Raw genomic sequence first — 22,866 nt, 5'->3', positions numbered from 1 at the left:
GGACAGGTTGGGGTAAAGAGTTCCAGAGGATGGGAGAGACTCTACAGAAGTCCTGGAGGTGAGCATGGGAGGAGTTGACAAGGGAGCTGGAAAGCAGGAGGTCTTTGGAAGAGCGGACGGTTAGGGTGATACTTTGAGACCAGGTTTGAGATATAGCCGGGGGCAGAGTTGTGGATGGCTTTGTAAGTGATTGTTAATATTTTGAATGTTAGGTGAATATATAAGTGATGTTAGACTAACCAACTGACATGATGAGCTTATTTCAAAGAAGTCTGATAAGTATCCAATCCTACAACGTTAGATAGCCTGAAATTCAGAAAAATATATTCCTAGTCAGGTTGTCCATCGAGTTCCACCAATAGAGATAAAACCTGCAGCTCATGAGATTTCTAGACCTCTAAGCAGTCAGCCGCACGTAAAATCGAGGCTGTGGGTGGCCACTCGTATTCCTCAGAATGTCTGAGATGAGGGCAGAGAGGCTCTGCGTGACTCCCAGTGGCTCCCTATGATCTGAAAAAAAGGACTGCCATAGACAACAGCTCTTCGAGAGTGGCAGGTTTAGCCGATTTGTATTCTAGAAGCCTTAGAAAATTAGCTTGGGAAGAAGTAAAGTTTAAAGATCTAAACATCTCTGCCATGAGTAATGAGAGAATTGCTTTTGGTTACACTGCAGCTCTCTCATAGAAAGGCATACTGCACGGGTAGGCAACCTGGGCACTCCAGCTGTTGTGGAACTGCAAGTGTCACGAGGCACTGCAAGACTGACAGTTACAGGTATGGCTCCTATGGGCAAAGACATGTAGTTGTATCCAGTGGCGTCACGAGGGGGGTGCGGGTGGTGCGGCCCGCATCCTGGTGCCACCATTGAAGGGGTGACACCAAAATGACTGACAGTCATTTTGGTGTCACCCCCCTTTGAAAAGTTGGGCACTCGGACACGGACAGTGTCAGGACAGAGGAGGGGACCCGGCGGGATACCTCATCCCGCCGGGGTGAACGTCCCCTCCTCTCTCTGCCCGCGTCCATCACCAAGATGGCCGCCGGCAGGCTTCAATCAGATGGGCGTGCATGCTCGATGTGACGTCACGCGCATGCGCGATGATGACACGGCAGGGTGCCCCCCGGTCTCGGCACGCACCTGCAGAGCTGTATGCTGATGTGTCCACTTTAAAGATCATCGCCCATCTATCCCCAGCCGTTCAGTAGCTTCTGGGACCTTATTTTGCTCACCTGAATCCGCCGTCATGTGATGATCCCAGGCGCCTCTTCCAGTGGTGGCAAGCGCCAATAAGATGACCTCGCATGCGCGATGATGTCATGGTGGGGTGTCACCCGGTCTCTGCTCCGGGTGACACCCCACCTCGGGACGCCCCTGGTTGTATCACAGCTGGAGTGCCCAGGTTGCCTACCCCTGACGTTGTGTGTCTCCTTTACTTCAGCTCAGCTTGGATCTGCACCCTCAAAATGCTGCATGTGCCATCCTTGCCCATGCCGGACCGATGGGGTGGGGAGGAGTGACCACTATGCGGCTCAGCTCAGGAGAGTTCTGTATGAGCCAATCCTCTGCAGCAATCAGCATAAGAAAACCTGACTAATGTGTAGCACATATTTCATATCGTCCTGATTGTTGCGTCATTCAAGAGTGTAATGTTTTACCATGGCATGTTAGATGATGAACTATAGAAATATACACCAATTTACAATGCAGGTTAAATATGAATTACAGCCCTAGGGAAAGGGGTGTATGGTGGGGGTAGGGTGTGTATGGGGGCTGTTGGGGTCTATGATGCTACCAAAGAGGTCCTTATAAACAAAGTTTAACAAATAAGCATTTTCTACCCATGTGATGATCACGTCTGGTGTATAAAACTAATCTCTGCAGAACTAGTTCACATTGGAGTTTACTAGGTTCCAGTATAAGCTAAAGACATTTAGACTGCTACGGCACGTTTTGTGCATCGGAACTGGTAATAACTGATTTTTTTGATGATTACTTACAGAAAACTCTCTGAGGAATATCGGTTGAAGTGCCTTACCAGTTTCCAGCTCGCCTCCAGCAGAAGCAACCGTCTACCTTGATCCAACAGAATGTCTTTCCACGAGGAACCTCAAGGAAGATTATCCATGACCACAGAAATGCCCTTGAAGCCCAACGCAACTGCCACTATAAATACTACTTGGGATCTCCCACCATCCTCAGGTGCAGCGGAGGACATGATAGCCACATTCACCATCGGGGTGATCTTATCCCTCATGTGTATAGTAGGAGTAGCAGGGAATATCTATACTTTGGTGGTGATGTGCCAGTCCATGCGCACGGCGGCTTCCATGTACATCTACATCATCAACTTAGCCTTGGCTGATCTCCTTTACCTGCTCACCATCCCATTTATTGTGGGCACTTACTTCATCCAGGAGTGGTATTTTGGGGATGTCGGCTGCCGTATCCTTTTTAGCTTGGACTTCCTGACCATGCATGCCAGTATTTTCACCCTCACCATCATGAGCACCGAACGCTATTTTGCAGTCCTGAAGCCCTTGGACACGGTCAAGAGGTCTAAGAGCTACCGAAAGTGTATCGCTGTAGTTGTCTGGCTGGTGTCGCTGCTCTTAACTTTGCCCATGTTGATCATGATTAAGCTGGTACAGAAGGACAACAAGAGCATTTGTCTGCCCACGTGGAGTAGGTTGTCCTACAAGGTCTACCTAACTGTACTTTTCTGTACTAGTATAGTAGGTCCAGGACTGATCATAGGTTACTTGTACATTAGACTGGCCAGGACGTACTGGGTGTCACAAACTGCCTCCTTCAAGCAGACCAAGAGGTTGCCTAACCAGAAGGTTCTGTATCTAATTTTCACCATCGTCCTGGTCTTCTGGGCCTGCTTCCTTCCTTTCTGGATCTGGCAGCTCCTTGTCCAGTACTACGAATCTCTTCCAATTTCCCCCAAAGCCAACAGGAACATCAATTATATAACTACATGCCTAACCTACAGCAACAGCTGCATCAACCCATTCTTGTACACCCTCCTCACTAAGAACTACAAGGAATACCTGAGGAACCGGCAAAGGTCATGGAGCAACAGTGGTTACTTCAGGAACCGTTTTCAAAGGATGTCAGGAAGGTCCATGTCCACCAGTAGCCAGCAGTGCACTGAGAGTTTTGTTTTGGCTCAATGTCCTGGGGCCAACAACAGCTCCTAAAAAACTTTAAAATAAATTTTCACAGGGACCAGTAAGAACCTCCACGTGCCAAACGGCCCAACCAAATCCCCACACCTGCATATTGTACATTTTTTATGAGTATAGAAAGAATTATGGAAATTAACTGTGTTTGCAGAAAGGACATTCAAGAGTCCTTGTTGTGTATCAATTCCAAGAAAAGACTATACCTATGAGACGAAGGAGATGCAATGACTTATCTGAATTGTATAAAACGTGGATGAGATTATCATTTGTGATACAGCACTGTGTTCTATGTCTTTTCTAGAAATTGGACATGTCAACATGGCCACATTCTCAATAACTTCTTCCTATCTCCCGCTGTTATGAGGTTTTCCTTATCTCCTGTGATGTGTTTGTGCTCCCTGATCTTCTATAATGTAAATATTTCTGTTTTAACGTGGTGCTGCTGCAAAAAAGTTACCAGCTTTGGTCAATGTTTACGTCATTTCTACCAGGAAAAGGACTCCATTAGGGGTTCCAGGCTCCAAGGGGCTCTTAGGTTTCTACTAGACCTCAATGGTTTGCTCCTCTTTTCAATATGGGATGTTGCTATAGGTGAGTGGTATGTTCATAGTTAAGGCTTGGTTGAGATTATTCAATAGAATATTTGATGCAGTACCAGCAGATGTGGAATAAACTAGACGTGATGTGGCAAACAGCCATTAATTGACAAACAAGGCTTTATGTCGTGCCTTCAAGGGATCTTTAAGCCACTGTCACAAACTAGTAGAGTCGCTCTCCTGGTTTCTGATCTTTCGGCACATTGGATCTGCAAGCTGACCTTGTACGTCAAGTCATACACTATGTTGTGAATGAGTCTTGTAGAGGTTGTGAGAGTTGCATAGTGTATGCTTCAGAGCATAGGGTTCATCCAAAAGATTGGTCCAATTTTTCCTTGCCTTCACAGGAAATCCTTTCATTTGGGCATTTGTTGAGTGGGATGCTAAAACGTCTCAAGGAAACGATCATGGTCGTAGCCCAGCAATGACTTTCAGGATGGACAGACCTTGCAAGTCACCCAGAAGATCTGGATATCTATGGACTTTTCTGTTTTCCCAGTTCAAAAGGGAACTTCCACTGCACACAAAGTAAAAAATTGCATCAGGTACAGGTTGGATTCCAATTTACTGACACAGGCAAACATCTTTTGCTTAAAGGAGAACTATGAGGTGAGTGATTTTCACTCAACCTCATAGTTTGAGCCGACGTGTGACAATGAAACTGTCACAGGTCGGCTCAATAGATCGGGAAGTGAGCGAACACATACCGTCGCTCGCTCACTTCTCGATTATCTCCCTGTAGAGAGTGGTGACTGTCACTCCGGCTCCCTGCAGGGATTCCCCCCTCCCTGCTCCGATCCTCCATCACTGACTGGCGGAACGGACGGGGGAGGGGGCGGGTACAGCTGGCTCTGCCTCTAGATAGGCAGAGCGAGCTGTCAATCACGCAGCTGGGTGGATCTCAACAGTAATGTCTGGATCCGTCCCGGGTGCGGCGGTCTCAGTATACAGGTACAGCTTGTGGTATACGGAGCTTTGGGTCACGGGAGGACGCTAGTTTGTGTCCTCCCGTGACCCTTAGGAGAACTATGGGGAAAAACACTTACCCCATAGTTCTCCTTTAAAAGGTTCTGCCGCTATGAATGTCCTTTAAAAAAAAGTTAAAACGCTCGCTATTATCTTCATCAGCCAGAGAAGACTCTCCTGTGGGCCATTCTGAACCCAGTTTTACTTTGTTACTAAGGGCCCACTTGTTTAGGTTTTAGAAAGGGTGATGATAGGTGGGCGCATCTCATCTCCAGAGGCTTATGGCCAAATTCAGGAAAGCTAACGTCTTGGTAATAGAGTAAAACTAGGATTAGAAAGATGCCCAGAGGAGACTCACATTACAGGCTGGGGCCCAAATTTTTAAAATATCTGGCTGGGTTCTCTTTAAACAATCTTGTCATATGCAAAAAAAAAAAATCATAGCTATGAATAAAAAGCTACATGGAGCTGCTCCTGGGTACATGTAAAAATTACATCATAACATTGTTTCTGGAAAGGCTCATCTAAAATATGTCACCGTCATCATTCAAGGGTACTGCTGCAAATCCAAGAGCTCCGTCACATCTGATGGATGGAGCTGCAAGTCCCACTAGAGCGTTTATCAGCATTTATTAAATTGAATAATAAAATGCCATTAATTGCTTATTACTTCTCCACGGTGCAGCATGGTTCTCCGTAGGGGAATTAGATCCATCATTGCTATAGGCTTACATATTAACCCTTTGGGGGCCCAGCAGTTTTGAAAGCATGGCGATGTACCGTGTCACCATTCAGTGTGCTGTCGTTATATTTGATGTCTACCCGCTCAGCGTTCATTTGGGTTTTTTTTTTTAGCATATCCTAATGTGGAGCCAACTGACCCGGTCTCAGCTCTCATCGCGGACTCTCAGTGTAAGGTTAAAAAAAAAAAGCACTTTATTTGTCAATAGAAACACTTTGTCGGTTGAGCAGGCTGCTCACCTTGTATGATAACATATCATCACTGTGGAATACGTTGGCACTTTATAAACCTGAAAAATACACAGATTACTATAAAAAAAAAAAATATTATTTTAAACAGATTAAAAATTAATGAACTGTGTCTCTGTATCTGGTTGTTGGTGTGATTGGTCTGATGTGTCATGGGTATTGGGCAATGGGGCAATGGTTGTATTTTAAACACTCGCTATACAGAAAAAAATTTAAACTGTATCAGCTTATATATATATTTATTGTGTCTATGGGAATGTTGGACCATTTGTGAGGTCAGGTACTGATGTTGGACAAGAAGGCCGGGCTCACAGTCTCCTCTCTAATTCATCCCAAACCTTGAAGAAAGAGGTGTTGACATGACATCACTAGAACCACCCTCTGCATCATTACCCTGAAAATGCAGTGCACAGTGGTGATGCCCCCTTAGGGGGTGGGTCCATGATGCCCTACACTCACAGTATGTCTTTAGTTTCCTGCGTTGAATGACACTGGACATCATTGAACCTGGAAGACAGAGAACGTCTAGTGGCAGAATTGGAGTACTGCATGGGATAGCACTGGAGCTTTTTTTTTTTTACTTCTGACCTGGGTTCCTCTAAAAAAAGGATGCCCAGAGTTAGATGTTAAATAAAAGCTTCTCAATGAATAACTAAACCTGATTATCTCTTCTGACAGAGAGATACTAATAACTTTACTAACAAGGAACATCTATACTATAGGTAGCCAAACTGCGGCCCTCCAGCTGTGGTGAAACAACATATCCCATCATGCATGTGAACATTTTGGGTTATAACAAATAAAGGGAACCCTGTGTGATAGCATTTGGAAGTGACAGGTTCTCTTTATTGAACCTGTCACCTCCAATACAGGGGTTCTAGCTCAGCACTTTGCTGGAACTCCTGTCATAGCTGAGAGGGGAAGGCTGCGAGTGCTCAGTGTTCACACGAAGCAGAGAGGAGAACAAATGTTCTCCGCTCTACTCCCCGCTCTCCATCCTGAAGAGAGGATCTCCATCTCCAGAGAGAGGCAGCTGGCAGGGGCAGAGATAGCCGCCGGTGTAAGGGTTGCCACCTTTTCATCAAGGGAAACTCAAACACTCTCGCACCACGCACGGCAATTTTTTTTTTATAGAGAGAATCTAGAGGGGAGAGCGAGGAGAGGCAGCCAGGGGAGTGAGTAAAGAGACCGGCTATAGAGGACTACAAATTCCAGCAATACATAAAATATGAAGCTACATACTCTGTGTTGTTTCAGGTGGCCTACGCAGGCTCTCAGGTGGGCTGTGCGGACTCTCAGGTGGGCTGTGGGCTCTCCGGTGGGCTGTACGGGCTCTCAGGTGGGCTGTGTGGAGTCTCAGGTGGGCTGTGTGGGCTCTCAGATGGGCCTTGAGGACCCTTAGGTGGGCTTTGTGGACTCTCAGGTGGGCTGTGTGGACTCTCAGGTGGGCTGTGTGGACTCTCAGGTGGGCTGTGTGGACTCTCAGATGGGCCTTGCGGACTCTTAGGTGGGCTGTGCGGACTCTCAGGTGGGCTGTGCGGACTTTCAAATTAACCTCAATGTGCTGCGCTGTAAATATTTATTGATCTAAACACATGTGTGAACCAGGCAATATAACAATACAAATAAATATATCCCTCAACAAACATATAAGTGAATAAAATCTCAAACTAATAACAGGCGCGTTCAATTGTAAAAAAAACATTCAAGCATAAAATACAGATTATCAACATCCAAGAAACATGGTCCCACTGCAAAGAAACCGAACCTCAGTGTGTTAATATGTGCAGAGTTGTCAACACTCCTCCACCACTGCTATTAAAAACACCAGTGTCACCTCCACTCATGAATGCTCCCAAAAAACAGCCTTTCTTTCACCTCTTTGTATAAATAAGGTCTGATAATGCCTGATCCCCTTTGCCTGCTGGCCAAACCTGCTGGCTTATTACAAGATATATTAGCAACATCGCCGGGATCACTTGTACAAAACGAGGGGTGGCTTCCCCGCTCTACATTTAGCCCTGTTTGCCCAAAGCAGGGCTAAATGTAGAAAAAACTACCCGCCCGTCACCCGGAACCAGGGCCGGTGCTGCCACTAGCCAAACTAGCCAGCCGCCTAGGGCGCACTGCTACCTAGGCCGCAGCCTTGACCATTCACCCCCCATCCCTCAAGGCTGGACGTTGCACCCGTCCACTGAGCAGAGGAGCGTAACTGAGAGACAACTTTCTCTCTCAGGTTCGCTCCTCTGCTCAGTGGCTGGGTTTTCAATAGCCAGTCTGCTATTGGCTATTTCAAATTAAATTACATCCACCTGTCGCCTGCAGAAGCTAACTCGCAGGAGAATGGGATTGTGCAGGGAGGGGGATCGGGGGTTGCCCCATGGGAGGGGGGAGTTCAAGTAGCTGATCTTGCCTAGGGCGCAAAATAGTCTAGCACCGGTCCTGCCCGGAACTGCATGTCCTGGGCGTCATGAGATAGGAATTCCACACCCCTGTTGCCCCTCTAGTCCCTGTCTTGGTGGCCTTGTGGGAAATCCGGCCCTGCATGCGTACTAACTAAAGTTTCCAAATAAGGGGAAAGAATTTGAAGAAGGTTTTGGAAAGAAAAATTTTCCAGAGAAAGTTTAATTCTGGTCAATTATGTAATTAACTGAAGCGGTCAGGATAAAATCAGAGGCGGTATATAACTGAAAGCGTAGCGGACGTGTCAAAAGAACTTGCCGTTGAAAAATGAATTTTTCCTAATTTTGGTTGGGAGCTTAGCAGGAAACAATACACCCTGCCAGCATCAATTGTGTTCCTGCAATGCAGCAATTTCGATAAATCACCTCTCTCTATTTTTGGGACCTGGGCCGCCCTTCATTTCTCTGAACGATGTGATGCCAAGCAGACGGCTTCAATCAGAAGTTTTGTTAGGGACGCTTATACATTCCATTGCTCGGCCGGCGGCCATGTTTCAGGCGCATAGATCTACTATCAGGAGCTATGAAAGAAATGAAGAGGAGAAAGAAGAATGGGAGATATAAACTAAACATCTGATGGTGAATGAACAACGTGAACTGATCTTATCAACTACAGACCTGAAAGAGAGAACACTGAGCCAGTCACATCAGTCTCTGCAGCAGAAGAGCTTCCTCTCTAATCTCCCAACCACAGTCATGCACTATATTAGGCATGTACCGGTGCCGATACCAATGAGAGTACTCATATTCGCCCAAATGCTCTGATACTTACCTACTATGCCAGAACTTCTGGTCAGAGGGAAATCTCCCTCTGACCAGCAGTGCCGAGGGAGCATGGAGCCGGCTTCCTTTCCAATCAGGAAGCCGGTCGGTAGGTTATGACCCGGCTCCTGGCTTCCTGATTGGCTAAGAAGCTGGCTTCACGTGTTGCTAAGCAGCCAGGCTTCCTAACCAATCAGGAAGCTAGGCAGCACATCATGACCTGCCTCCCAGCTTCCTTATTGGTCAGTAAGCCAGGCTGCCGAAACAGAGTACCGATACTGGAAGTCCCATTAAGGAAGTGTAATGACACACCAGCCAGCTTCCCGATTAGCAGGGAAGCAGTCTTCATGTCCCTTGTCACCAGGTGACGAGGGAACAGGGAACTGTCTTTCTGGCCAATCAGGAAGCCAGGAGGCAGGTAATGACTTTCCTGATACCGGGGCTAGGCATCGGGAGCATTTGGGCAAGTATGAGTACTCGCCCAAATACTCCGTATCTGCACCGAAACAGATAATTGGTGCATCCCTAATTAATATTATACCTTTATATATCTCTGACATATTCCGCAGTGATGTACAGAGAACACTGAGCCAGTACTTTAGATGTGCACATACGATGAGCAGATTATTGTATGAGTTGCTGAATCTTCTGCAAATTGGATGAGGGATTGCCTCCTCTATGGCCAGAAATTGCCGAAGTCAACCCAAAGACACCTATTAGAACAGGATATTACAGAGCTGGTCATGTGACCACTACAAAGACGACCGGACACATTATGTATTCGTACCATACAGATACCTAAATATCAACTACACTACACATCTTAGGGTCGGAACGCTGGTCCCCCCCTCGAGAAAGATTCACAGAGCCGCAAAATGCTCCATTTCCTCCCGAAGAGCCGACTGTAAATCTGAAGACTGATGGAGCTGAAGTTGCCGCGAAGATATTATATTTTTCCCAGTGAGATGACTGCGCCATAAAGCCTCAATGATTCCCTCGCATTACCGTTATGGCTTTCCTAGAAGCGAGCGGCATTTATATCGTGATGTATCTTTATTCCAAACGCGCGTTCGGAAGAGTTCACGGCTTAATGACTGACAATTAGTTTTGTCTTCAGATCATCGACAAATAAGAAAACTCGGATTGTCTCGATATGACAGACACATAAAATGGAAGGAAACTAAATAGATGAGAGCCGCTTTAGGAATCTCCCGCACCACCACAACTGATGCCTGCCATGGCGGTTTCGGAGGAGCTCTGTGCTGCGTGACACCTGCAAAAAATACGCTGAAAAGCATGTTTTGGAAAAGCATGGAGCTAATGGATGACTTGTCTGAGCTACGGAGATAAAAACAACCTTTTTTTAGCTCTAAGCATTCTTGTAGACGTAAACACTGTCTGAATGATATTTAAAGCAGGGCACAAAAACATACATTCAATGATATTCACCTATATCCACATAGGATATAAATATAAAGATAGAGGAAGGAGCAGAGTATTGCAGGAGAAGAGAGTTATAAAAGAAGTAGCAGAGTCCTCCAGAAGCAGTGACGTCATTAGGGGGGTGCAGGGGGGTGCTGCCCGCTCCCGGGTGACACCATTGGAGGGGTGACACCAAAATGACTGACAGTCATTTTGGTGTCACCCCCTCTGAAAAGTTGGGCATTCGTTGGGCATGGACCGGGAGCCCGACAGTGTCAGGAGGGAGGAGGGGACCCGGCTGCATACCTTATCTCGCCCCTCCTCTCTATGCCGGCATCCATCACCAAGATGGCCGCTGGCAGGTATCACCAAAATGGCCACAATGACATCACGGCGCGGTGTCAGCCGGTACCTGCTCTGGGTGACACCCAGCCTCGAGACGTCCCTGTCCAGAAGTACAGAGTATTTCAGGAGAATAGAGTTTGATAGAGGCAGGAGCAGAGTCCCCCAGCAGAGCAGAGTATTTGCAGGAGAGGAGAGTTCTATACAGGAAGGAGCAGAGTCCTCTGGCAGAGCAGAGTATTTCAGGAGAGGAGAGTTAGATAGAAGAAGGAGCAGAGTCCTCCAGCAGTGCAGAGTATTCCAGGAGAGGAGAGTTCTATAGAGGAAGGAGAAGAGTCCTATGGCAGAGCAGAGTATTTCAGAAGAGGAGAGTTATAGAGGAAGGAGCAGAGTCCCCCAGCAGAGCAGAGTATTTGCAGGAGAGGAGAGTTCTATACAGGAAGGAGCAGAGTCCTCCAGCAGAATATTTCAGAAGAAGACCTTTAATTAGAGTAAGGAGTAGAGTCCTCCAGCAGAGCAGAGAGTTTTAGGAGAGGAGAGTTTGAGTTTGGTAGGCTCCTGTAGAGAGTGGAAGGAGCAGTTTTGTCGTCTGAGGCCTCTCTCCACTTATTTTGGACTTTACGTACACACCACCTCATCTATGCCCATAGCCCTCAGCTTGTGTAGCAAGCGTTTGTGTGGTACCGTATCAAAAGCCTTTGAGAAATCCAGATATACCACATCCACCGGCTTACCTCCGTCCATATCTCTCCATATCTCCGTCCATATTTGCAGACATCACCGAGGCACCTCGTAAAGTCTGAACCCTTTCTCCTCGTCTGACACGTAGCGACGATCTCAAACAAGTTCACTCAGTAAAGCTCTCAGCTAAATGTGCAAATGAGATCAGGAGAATGTTAAATTCAACGTCGGTGTGCGACGAGCTGAGGAATCCCTCTACGGCGAGGTGAGAAGTCAGGTGTGAATGAAGATTAAATACCTGGCCACCAAATCAACCTGACTTATAGCTATAAATAAGGCCGGGGATCTTCACGGCTGGAGACCGACATAAATAATACCTAACGATTTTCTGTCTGTCTCCTGAAGCAACCATTACAGGCTCTCTAAAAAGAAGGGCACCGCTCAGATAAATCCTAAATGGACTTTCAAGAGACTCTGCGGCCAAAAAAAAAAATAGGAAAAAATACGCCTTCTCCGCATTGTCCAGTGCCAACCGGTTATCGGTTCTTTTGGTGTCCCCAACACAGGAACTGACAACTGGTCACTCACAGTTTTTCCTGCACTACTTCCTGACACAGTACATGATACATGAGTATAAGGCCATAGCCGGGAGCTCGCGCGCTACCATGCAACAGCGGGTCCCAGTCTTCCGGGTTGACGGAAAGCATGCATTAGCGCTACGGAATGTGGCACACAGGAAGTGACACAGTGGCACACAGGAAATGACTCACGGCCCTCTAATCGATGTTTCTATTTAAACCAGCTGGCCCAATGGATCAGTGCTGAACGGTCTTTCAGCTTGTGTTTGTGTTCCTATGTTCCTGCTGATCTGTTGCCTGTTACCTCGACCCGGATTGCTGCTGACTTCGACTGATTGCTGCCTGCCCCTGACCTCTGCTTGTTATCTCGACTCTGCCTGCTCCTTCTGTACCGTGCTGACCTTCTGGCTTGACCCCTGGCTTGTTCGACCTCGCTCCAGTTGCACATCACAGCTGACATCACAGCTGTGCACCTGCCCTGCTCATCCTTCCAGGGATCCAGTTGCCGGACCTCTACCAGGCACCGTGTCTGAACACTTTGGCACCCGTGCTTCTCTCTGTCTATTCGCTCCCTGTTTCCACATCCCAGGGATGTGAGACAAGAGCCGCAAGGGAGGCCTCCTCAGCTAATTAGTCCTCCACCAGGTATGTGATAATGAGAGTGTGCAACATATCCTGGTCTCTTCTCTGAATTCAGCAAACAGTTCATGAGCTGCTACCCTCAGCCTCATTGGAGGTTTCAAACGCTAAGGACTTTTGGGGACCTGTCAGTTTCACTCCTACCTGGTCATCATTCCTGGAAGTGAAAGCTAGCATGGAAGAAGCAGCAAACAGGAATCCTAAACCTATCAGCCTAATGACAGATGTATGGATAACAATATGCAGGAGAGCACAGATGTACAAGTAGGCACCAAACTGCTACATGAAAGAGTCCAAATGGAATTTCATTGTTTGGGAAAACTTGCACATAAAAACAACCAACGAGTTTTGGAGGCAAGACATTTCCCCCTTTGTCATGGCTCAGAAGAATATAATAGGGACTTGAATGGACTCAAAAGATCTACAGCTGATCTGGTGCAAAACCTCCTTTCGAATCGGGATTTTAACAACGTAACTGCTGCTGAATACATTGTTAGAATTCCAGAGTTTCCCTTGAGTTCATTCAAGTCCCCATTCCGTTCCCCTAAGAACTAATGTAGGAGGAATGTTCTTGCTTCCGAAACGCATTGACTGTTTTTATGTGACGGTATTACAACCAATTAAAGGCACATTGGAATTTTTCACGTCGCGGTTTGGTCCTTTGTGTTGAGTTGCTTCTGGGTAGCCATTGAGGGGGCCCAGGAGTGTGTGATCACAGCCTGTGAGCTTGTTTGCATTGGATTTCCTTGTGTTTGAACTATTGGAATGACCATTCATATCCCATCGCCTCCGAAATGTGTTTTCTCCGGTATTTAGGGCAAAGTGATGGGTTTGGGAGAAGGTCATTATACCTGTGTAAGCTCCGACATCAGCGGAGAGGGAATTTACCCAGAGTGTAGACTCAGTGGGGGGGATTTATCAAAACTGGAGCAGCTGTGCATGGCAACCAATCAGATTCTCTCTTCAGTTTGGTCAGTTAAGATTTGAAAATGAAAGGTAGAAGCTGATTGGTCGGCATGCACAGTTGCTCCAGATTTTGTCTGCTCCAGTTTTGATAAATTCCCTTCGGTGTTCTTACAGATGAAATGAGCGGCGGGGTGCTGTATCAGCAGAAACTGTCAATTCACCATGAATGGGCAAAGTGACACATCAGGCTCCATTCACAATGCCAAAACACTAAGATAACCAATCTCATTTTTCAAAAAGTGACAGTCATTTCCAGCCTAGTCCAATAGGAATTGAAAATAACTGTCACATGACTGAAAATAAAGATATGTATCCTCGTGTAAAGCTTTGTGAATTGAGCCTTTTGTCTTTAAAAAGGTAGCAGGACTAAATGTACAGCGGGGAAGCCGCCGCTTGTTTTGTACAAGTGATCTCTGCAATGTCGCCGAATTCACTTTTATGCGGCCTGGGGGGGCATTGAGGAACCTGGCATTGAGGCAGCATAGAGAGTAAATCCGGCCCTGCTTACAATCTAAAAGGGAGGGATCAGATCGAACTCTCCATGCCCGGGCTGGCAGAGCTCCGAAACTTATGGCTTATACTTTTACAGGCCGACAGTATGCAGAAGCGAAAAAAAACCAAAATGGCCGTGCAATCGCCAGCCTCATCCTTCATGTTGATTGATTTGTCATTCTTAAGTACAGCGCATAGGACATGGCATGTTTTGGGTGAAAAGTTCGCTCTGTAGTCTAAACTTGCCGCTTAATGAGATGACCTTTCCGGAGCTGTCCATGTCGTGTCACATGCCCGCTCTGTGACAAAGCGTTATGACGGAAGCTCTCCGCTGCTGCACGGTGCTAACGGGATTGATCACCCATGATGTCTGTGCTACAGAAATATCAGCGGATGCGCAGCTGTGCACTCTCATTACCTGGCGGCGGGTCAGCTATTTTTAGCTATTTTTAGCTATTTTTATGTATTAAAGGGAATCTATAACAGTTTGGCATTCAATACCACTTTCATCTCTTCCTATGCCTGTGTTTGTCTGGTTGGTCATGTTTATTCTCCACCAGGGGTGCATTTGACAGGGTAACAATGCAGAAGCACATCTCACGATCATCACGTATTCTATTAAAAAACAAAAACACTGCAGATTCAAAAATGTTCAACATTACTTTTGATGGCCCCAAACAGCTCACTTCTGCCTTATTCATACTTTCTTCTTTCCTTTTGTCTACCAGCTTTATCTAAAAGGGTTATTCACAAAGCTGCCGAAGGCAGCCGTGTGAATAACCGCCCCGAAGTGACGCTGTTCGGCTATTCACTTCAGGCTTGTACAGCTGATTTCAGCCGTACACCGACTGAAATCAGCCGTACATCGGCTTGATGCGGCTGGCTTCGGGTCGGCCATACATGCTCAGCCGACCTAAAGTACAGAAGGGGTTCGGCTCAGCCGAACTAACATCTGGATTGGCTGAGCCGAACCTCCGGCAGGCTACTCGCTGCTGTTCAGCCTATTCTCATAGATGCCGAACAGCAGCGAGTGAATAGCCGAATGCCGCCGAGCGGCATTTGGCTCAGCTATTCTGCTGGGTACCTCTGTGGTACCCAGCAGAATAGAAAACCAGTTAAAAAAGTAGAAAAAAAAATAGAAAATGATTGGGTGGAGTTAGCAGGGACAGCTAGCTCCGCCCAACTGTTTTCTATTGGTCCGGGATATCATGCCTGGCTCCACTAAGCTCTCATAGCCCGTACAGCAGCCCTTCGGTTCTACTGAACCGAAGGGCTCTCGCAACCGAAGGATCGGCCGAAGCTACTGTTGGATCCTCCGGCAGCTTTGTGAAAAACCCCCTTAGTGTTTTTTTAAGGGTACAACGAGCAATAAATGTGTCCTGAGGGATACAGAATCTCCTTTGACCTGTCTTTGACATGTTCTTGTGTCTTCTTGTTAGACTCATGATTATATTTTTTCATAGAAAAAAAAACAAACAAACAGTGGAAAAAAGTAAAAAAAAAAAAAATGTAAAGCGACTGTACAGAATGTACGATAAAAAAAAGTAAGTTGAAATATTTCTTAAATACACCTCCCAAAAGAAAACATTTCCATTAAATAAAGAGGGGGAAAAAATTATTAGGTAAATGTGGTCTAAGCTGCTCAGTGAGCGAAATTGAGATGGCCAAATCATTATTTGCTGAAAAATCAATATACTTGAAATCATTCTGCTCATCCTCACTGTGTAGGCAGTTGGTCACATGACCTGCTAACCTCTTAGTAATTAGCATCCCTGCTGTAAAGTAATGTAAGTTTTAATAGCTAACATCTGTGGAGAAATCTCACCTTGATGCCAATGACTTGGTCATTGCTTCAAAGGATTTCCTATTTATGTTCTTCCAGGAACCACCACCTTTGAAGGACCTCTGTTCCCAGCAGTAAATTTGTTCAATGCCTCATGTGTTCATGCCTGGTGTGTTCAATGCCTCATGTGTTCATGCCTGGTGGGTTCAATGCCTCATGTGTTCATGTCTAGTGTGTTCAATGCCTCATGTGTTCATGCTTGGTGTGTTCAATGCCTCATGCGTTCATGCCTGGTGTGTTCAATGCCTCATGTGTTCATGCCTGGTGTGTTCATGCTCAGTGAGTTCAACGCCCTGTGTGTCCATGCCTAATGTGTTAATTAACATTATACAGTATTTATATAGCGCTAAGGGTTTTTGCAGCGCTTTACAATATAAGGAAGACATTACAATTCTAGACAAGATGGCAAGGAGGGCCTTGCCCGTGAGGGCTTACAATCTAAAGGCCCTGTATGTAATGCCCAATGTGTTCAATGCCCGGATTTGTTCATGTCCGGTGTGTTAATGCCTGGTTTGTATACAGTATCAGTTTTTATATGCAATTACAATTATTTATATAGAGCCAACATATTCCGCAGCGCTGTACAATCGTTTAGACAAGACAAGTAAGAAACACTGGCAAGCATCATTGACATACAGAAACAGTAGGTGAGGAGTACCCTGCCCAAAGGAGCTTACAGTATACAGATAGTATGTTTCTCTTTTCAAATCAAAGTGGTGTAGCACCGAAATCTGATATCATCGAATAAATAGGATAAAAAACAAAAGTACATAAAAAATTTTCTCTTTTGCCAACAACCACCTTAAGGCTCCGTTCACACCGGAGAGGTGCGGCCGCGCGGATCCGCCGACATGAACGATCCCATACATAGCTATAGTGGCCATTCGCATGAATGGTGACGGGTCCGCGCAATCCGAACCGCCACGACCAGCACCCCCCTGCCCGAATTGTTCTCTAACCCTTTTTTGCCGCGCTGATCAGTGCGGTTTCCATACAGTTTTCAATGGAGCCGGTTTGGGACATTTTTTATTGTGTTTCAGTGCTGAAACGCAATTAAAAATTCCCAAAACAGCCCTTTTAAAATCAGCTCGGAAACCACGCTGATCCACACCCGCCCTGGTGTGAATGGGGCCTTAAACCTACTAGAGAACTTTTATTATTCATTCATATTCATTATATATTTTGTTATATTTTGTTTAGAATATATTATATACATAACACATAATGGTATTTATCATAAACTGTAATGAATAAGCAAAAATATAACAACACTGTTCTTACAGTGCTCCTATTAACATCACATTGTAATCACCTCCCTAATCTATGGAATCAGACTATAACAACCGCTAATCAATACATTCTGCAGTCTGCACCTATATTGCATTTCATCTATTACGTCCACATTCGTTTTTCCAATTCTGATATGGTTTTGTAGAGCCGCATGGATTTCACAATAACTTGCCTCCAGAAGGTTTTCAGTTCACTTTATACTGAATGTATTATTGGAAATATGGAGCGGTCTTTCTGTGAAGTATTCCATTATATGCGGTATAAGAAAAGGTTCAAGTGCGCTGAGATGGACATCAGGCTGCAGATAGAATCTATTCAGCAATCACCCTTGTCTGCTGATCGTATGTGCAGTTTACAGAGCCCGTGCCAGCACTTAAAATAAAAACCCAGCAGGTAAAAGCACAGAACAAATCATGTATTTTAGATGCTTGCTTACACTGTTTTTCCTTTTCATAAATGATCTCTTATTTACTTGCAATGTGACTCAGAACTTGCTAGAAAAAGGTGACCGCTCCAGAAGGGTCAGTTCCTTAGCACAGCCCCCTCCCCCCCTTCTTGCACATCAAAGCCCTCTTTTCTAGGGATGCATCGATATGTCGGCCGCCGAAACATATCGGCCGAAAATGGCAATTTTAGCTAAATGCCGAAAATGCCATTTTTCTGCCGATATAGTGGTGCATCCGTGCTTCCTCTCCTCCCCCGCTGGGAGCTGCCCTGTGTCCCATCGGGGAGGAGAAAAACTGTCACAGTTGGCCGAGCGCTGTGGGAGGAGAGCGCTGTGAGCGGCCGGCGTCTCTCCTCCCCGCACCGCTCAGCCTCATGTGACATATCAGAGGAGAGCAGTGTGTGGGGTCAAAGACAGCCAGCAATGTCACAGGAGGCCGGCTGGTGGTGCAAGGGAGGAGTCAGCTGTCAGATCGAGCACTCCTCCCCAAACCGCTGGCTCAGCCTTCTCTGACAGCGTGTCAGGAAGGAGAGCAGTACAAACACTAAGTAATCAGTGATCGCTGATTGTTTGTAAATAATTAAGAACAGAGTATGGTTACTATATCCCCAATTATGAATAAAAAGGGAAGTGATCTACATCACTTCCTGTTCGTTCATGATTGTGGATATAGTAAACATACCATCTCCACAAGTTAGGAATGAACAGGAACACTCAGTATAGAGGCTTCCTGTTCATTTATAACTGGGGATACAGAAAAAGAGATTGTGGTGTATATTTTGAACATATTAGCCCCAATCTCTCCCTCTAATCCCTATGTGGTAATGAGGTTGTCCACCACCCAGATTTTGATTCCTCTGGCTCCCTCATTAGGGAAGTAATATGGCTATGACACAATTTCACTACTATGTTGTTATGGTGTATCTTGTGTTACATTTGATGTGTATTGATATATAATTTCTTCAGGTGCAGTCTGCGTACTGGTACCTGATTCATGATACCTGCACATGTTTGTATTATCTAAACAGCCCTGATGCTGGCGACGCACACTGTACGTCGTCAGTCACGAAGGGGTTAATGAAAATTGACATGCTCCAAAAAAAAAAGAGATTGTGGTTATTTCTGAAACATTCTTACTTTACAGCATTTTTTCACACCTGCCTAAAACGTTTGCACAGTGCTCTATATATGTACAGAAGCAAAAGCATGACGAATCCTAACTCCGATCTGGAATTGGCCACATGCTTTGTGTGTGATTGTAAGTTTATAAAGTCTATTTTTCACAGCGTGATCTATAATGGTATGGGCAGCCATCCCACTGGAGTCATTGGGTCCCATGATTGCTCTGCACGGTGGAGTAACAGTAAGGAATATGATCCTATATTACAGTGTTCCCTTACGATGTCCCTATATAGACTGTGTAAACGAATGTCCTAGTAAATTCTATCGAATGTATCCATTTTGGGAAATGCATTGGAGTAATTGGGGAAGGCAAAACTAAGGTGGTTTTTGATGGTTTTTAAGGCTACAGTTGGCTTTCAATGGCTTCTTTTAACTACCGTTAACCTGTTCTTCTGGCTTAAAAACTGCCCCCATTACTTTTTTTGACAAAAAGAAAAAAATAGACAACACAAAAAAAGTTAAATAAGAAAATATAAAACAACAGTGCACAAAAAAAATGATTAAAAGAGAACCATGGTGTAACCTTGTTTTCCCCATAGTTTTATTCAGGTTCACGGGAGGACATATACTAACCTCCTCCCGTGACCAAAAACTCAGTATATAGCAGGCTCTTGCCAATATGGTGCACCTATTTTGGGTTTAAAGGTGGCCAAAGATCTTATATGGCAGATCAGTAGATGATATCTGGTCCATAGACCTATGAACACCGTTCTGACCAAGACATTTCCCCACAGATAAGATACAGTGTCTCCATAAGCCCTCTCCTTCTTCCTCCCCCATAGGCAAAATCACCTGGTTGGTCTGAACCTGAACCAAAAGCAGCCTTCAGATGGTTGGACTATATCTAAACATCCAACCATCCATTGACTGTCTATGGTCAGGTTGTTTGACATGAGTTTGATGTTCTCTGTGCATGTTTTTGTTGTATTTTTATAGTTAAAGATTTACATAGAAACATTAATGTAACAAATGTAGCAGAGTTGGGTTGCAGGTGAATCGACAATGTTCACGTGTCTGAAGATACATATTGTAATATTCAGGGCGGATATGACCCGTAGCCAGCCGTATCAGACAATAAACTTTTATTCATTTCCACAAACAGTCAAAGTAAATGGCTTATATTCAGCAAACACAAGACTTCGGCTCAGCGCCTGTATACTAAGTCCCAGCCTCAGGGTTAGAGTTCCAGCCGGCGCACAGAGGGTTCCAGTATGGACGCAGGTGCCCCAGCAGTGTCTCGGCAGACTGTATTCCACAGCTTAACACACATAGCCATGTGTCCTGTTCCAAACACTCCACACAGCCAGACTGGCTGGCTTCCTGTTCCTTTTTAACACACCCTCTGGCTGGTGGTTTAACCCTTTCATTACCAGAACTGGCTGTAGTCAGGGATGGAGGCTCTGAATACAAGGTGACTTTAACGGGACCACCACCTAAACAAGGGAGGGATATACCGTCCATCCAGGACCCATTCCTGGTGTCCTGTACAATATATTATTCCTGACATTAATACTGAAGTGTAGCTACATTGAATAAGTGAATGTTTGGACAAAGGTTACCAAATCACTAACAGAAAAAAAGAGCAAAACATTTTAATGAAATATGGTAGATCTACTGTTCCTCAGGTTAGGGTCGGGAGTGGGATAGGTCTCCAAGGAATACAGAAAATAGCGTTGAGAAGGAAGGAGTGGGGTGGGGGATATAAAAGGGAAAGGAGGGATGTTGGAGGTAGTTGGTGATTGGGGGGGAGGCTGATGAGAGTATTAAAGTGCCACCATGCAGAGCACCCTGTTTCCATGTACATTTTAAATACAATTATGATACAATTTGCCAGCTCACCTGCCTTCTGGAGACGACGAATAACAGACTGAAATACACTTATTGCAATTTGTTAAACATATTCTGCAGTTCTCGTAATTATAACTATTACCAGGAACACGGAATGCATACTTTGTTCAAGAAAAAACCCATTAAGACTGTATCGTTAAGCTAAAACAACTGGTTACCAAAGAAACAAAGGAAATTCGATTTCTGAGGACTTTGTTTATTCAAATGCAAGAAAAAAGGTGAATGGAACCTAATGGCAGTTTGTGTAAAAAGAAATCCTCCACTTTAACGTTGACTCCTTCTGTCTCATAAATGCGTTAGATAAACAGCCTGATTAATACGAAGGCTGCACTGAAGAATTCTGGGATATTATGGGGGAGACATTGTTTCTGAGAAGCTAAGATGCATTAATGGTGGCACATGGTTGAAGTCTGTGTCTTCATGTCTAACCTGAGAAATTAACCAAGAACATTGCTTTTAATACTCTCCGAGTACATTAACCTTAATGGCCTATTCATCATGAGCTGTGTGTATATGCATCATTATATTTGTCAGATTCTTCTTTCTAACACACAATACAGAGTGAATAAACGTCCCTTGTGTTGTTTGACATTTTTCCATTGATGGATCTACTTAGTAAGAGAACAAAAGGAGAGATACTATTAAGTTGTTACAGTTTCCTTTGAACACATTTATCCCCCTGCTTCTATTTTGCCTATAGCGTTGACTTTTTTTTTCTGGCTTTGACCCGCAAAAATGTATAATTTGTACAGGATAAGGTTTATTGAAGCTCTCAGTATAATTTTCACCAGCTAGTATTCTTGAGATACGATGATTACATATGTTTTGTACAATTTTAAAGTGACACTGAACTCAGGAGTTCAACCTTAAAAATGCATTTAAAGGAGGACTATGAGGCGAGTGATTTACGTTCAGCCTCATAGTTAGAGCCGACGTGCGTCATTGAAGCTGTCACACGTCGACTCTATAGATCGGGGAAGTGAGCGAACACATACCGTCGCTCTCTCATTTCCCGATCATCTCCCTGCAGAGAGCCGTGACTGTCAGTCACAGCTCCCCCCAAGGATTCCTCCCTCCCATCTCCTATCCTCCAGCGCTGTCAATCAACCAGCTAGGTGGATCTCGACAGTATTGTACCTGGCTGAAGCCTGAACAAAGACGGTGTCCTTCTGGATAGAAAAGCAGATGAAGGCATTGTGACAGAGAATACTCTGGTCTCCATGAGAGGTAATAAATACCCAAAAATAACCTTTTCCACATATCTGTGACTGCTGTTTTAATACTTAATAGTGAAACCTCAAAATTCACATTTGAAGACTGCACTGTCTAGCAATCAGCTTTCATTGCAGGTGCTGCTGCAGCTTACAGCCCAACATAAGGGCTTTCTACCTGCAATTATGTTAGTTTGTTTGGGATATTTATCTCCTGAAGCATCAAACGCAATTCCATAACTCGTCTCTGCTGTTGCCTAATCTAATCTTAAAACCCTTTTCCCTCAGAAAGGAGCTTCGGAGCGTCACTGCGCTCGTTTGATGTTATCAAGAGCTCGGCTTGCAGCCTATCCAAACCAAGGAATCTCTCTGTACACTGACATGGAATACTTGTTTTCGAAGTGATTATGAGTCCTCCCAGCTGTGAGAACACAAGAGCCCTTCATCTCTGAAAAGGAGGAGAGCAATGGAGGCAAATAGAGGAACAGGACACATTGTTTACTCTTAAATAATACCAACATACTTGCAAGAAGGTACAAATGCCTGAGTGTGTATATACAGACAGGCAAAATTCAGAACAAAGAGAGTACCAGATCAGTGGTAATGTGCAAATATGAAATAAAAGGTCTGTTAAAAACCAACATGTTGTGGCAGTTATAATGAACCCCCTTCATCAAGGCTTCATCAAGGCTTCATATGTTCAGGAGATGGAAATAGAGAACTCAAATCTGAAGACTGGTTTAGGAGATGGTGGGATCACCAGATGGTTTTGCTGCCCTGATGAAGGGCGTCCACTATAGCCCCCAAAATGTGTCATTGAGCATTTTAGTAATAAATGGACTTTTTTTACATGGACTTTACCACTGGTCAGGTGCTCTCTTTGTTCCATATTTCATATTTCTCTCCTGAAATGCCACCTAGTGGCCTTTTAGTGTGGGAGCTGCCTCACCTTCGAGAAGCCT

The 22,866-nt window shown here is 45.1% G+C and overlaps 1 protein-coding gene across 1 annotated transcript; it reads left to right on the top strand.

Moving 5' to 3' along the window:
- The first annotated feature begins 2,002 nt into the window (after positions 1–2,002).
- Positions 2,003–3,238, top strand: LOC108795680 (urotensin-2 receptor-like). The gene has a single exon (XM_018566975.1). It carries the CDS (start codon positions 2,089–2,091, stop codon positions 3,202–3,204), a length of 1,116 nt encoding a protein of 371 aa, XP_018422477.1. The 5' UTR covers positions 2,003–2,088; the 3' UTR covers positions 3,205–3,238.
- The last annotated feature ends 19,628 nt before the right edge of the window (positions 3,239–22,866 follow it).

Source organism: Nanorana parkeri, unplaced genomic scaffold, assembly GCF_000935625.1.
Source record: "Nanorana parkeri isolate BGI_ZX_2015 unplaced genomic scaffold, ASM93562v1 scaffold994, whole genome shotgun sequence".
Taxonomy (NCBI): domain Eukaryota; kingdom Metazoa; phylum Chordata; class Amphibia; order Anura; family Dicroglossidae; genus Nanorana; species Nanorana parkeri.
This window is presented reverse-complemented; position numbering and strand designations above follow the sequence as displayed.

Coding starts and splice junctions, on each gene's coding strand:
- LOC108795680 (XM_018566975.1), top strand. CDS start 2,089: ATGTCTTTCCACGAGGAACCTCAAGGAAGATTATCCATGACCACAGAA.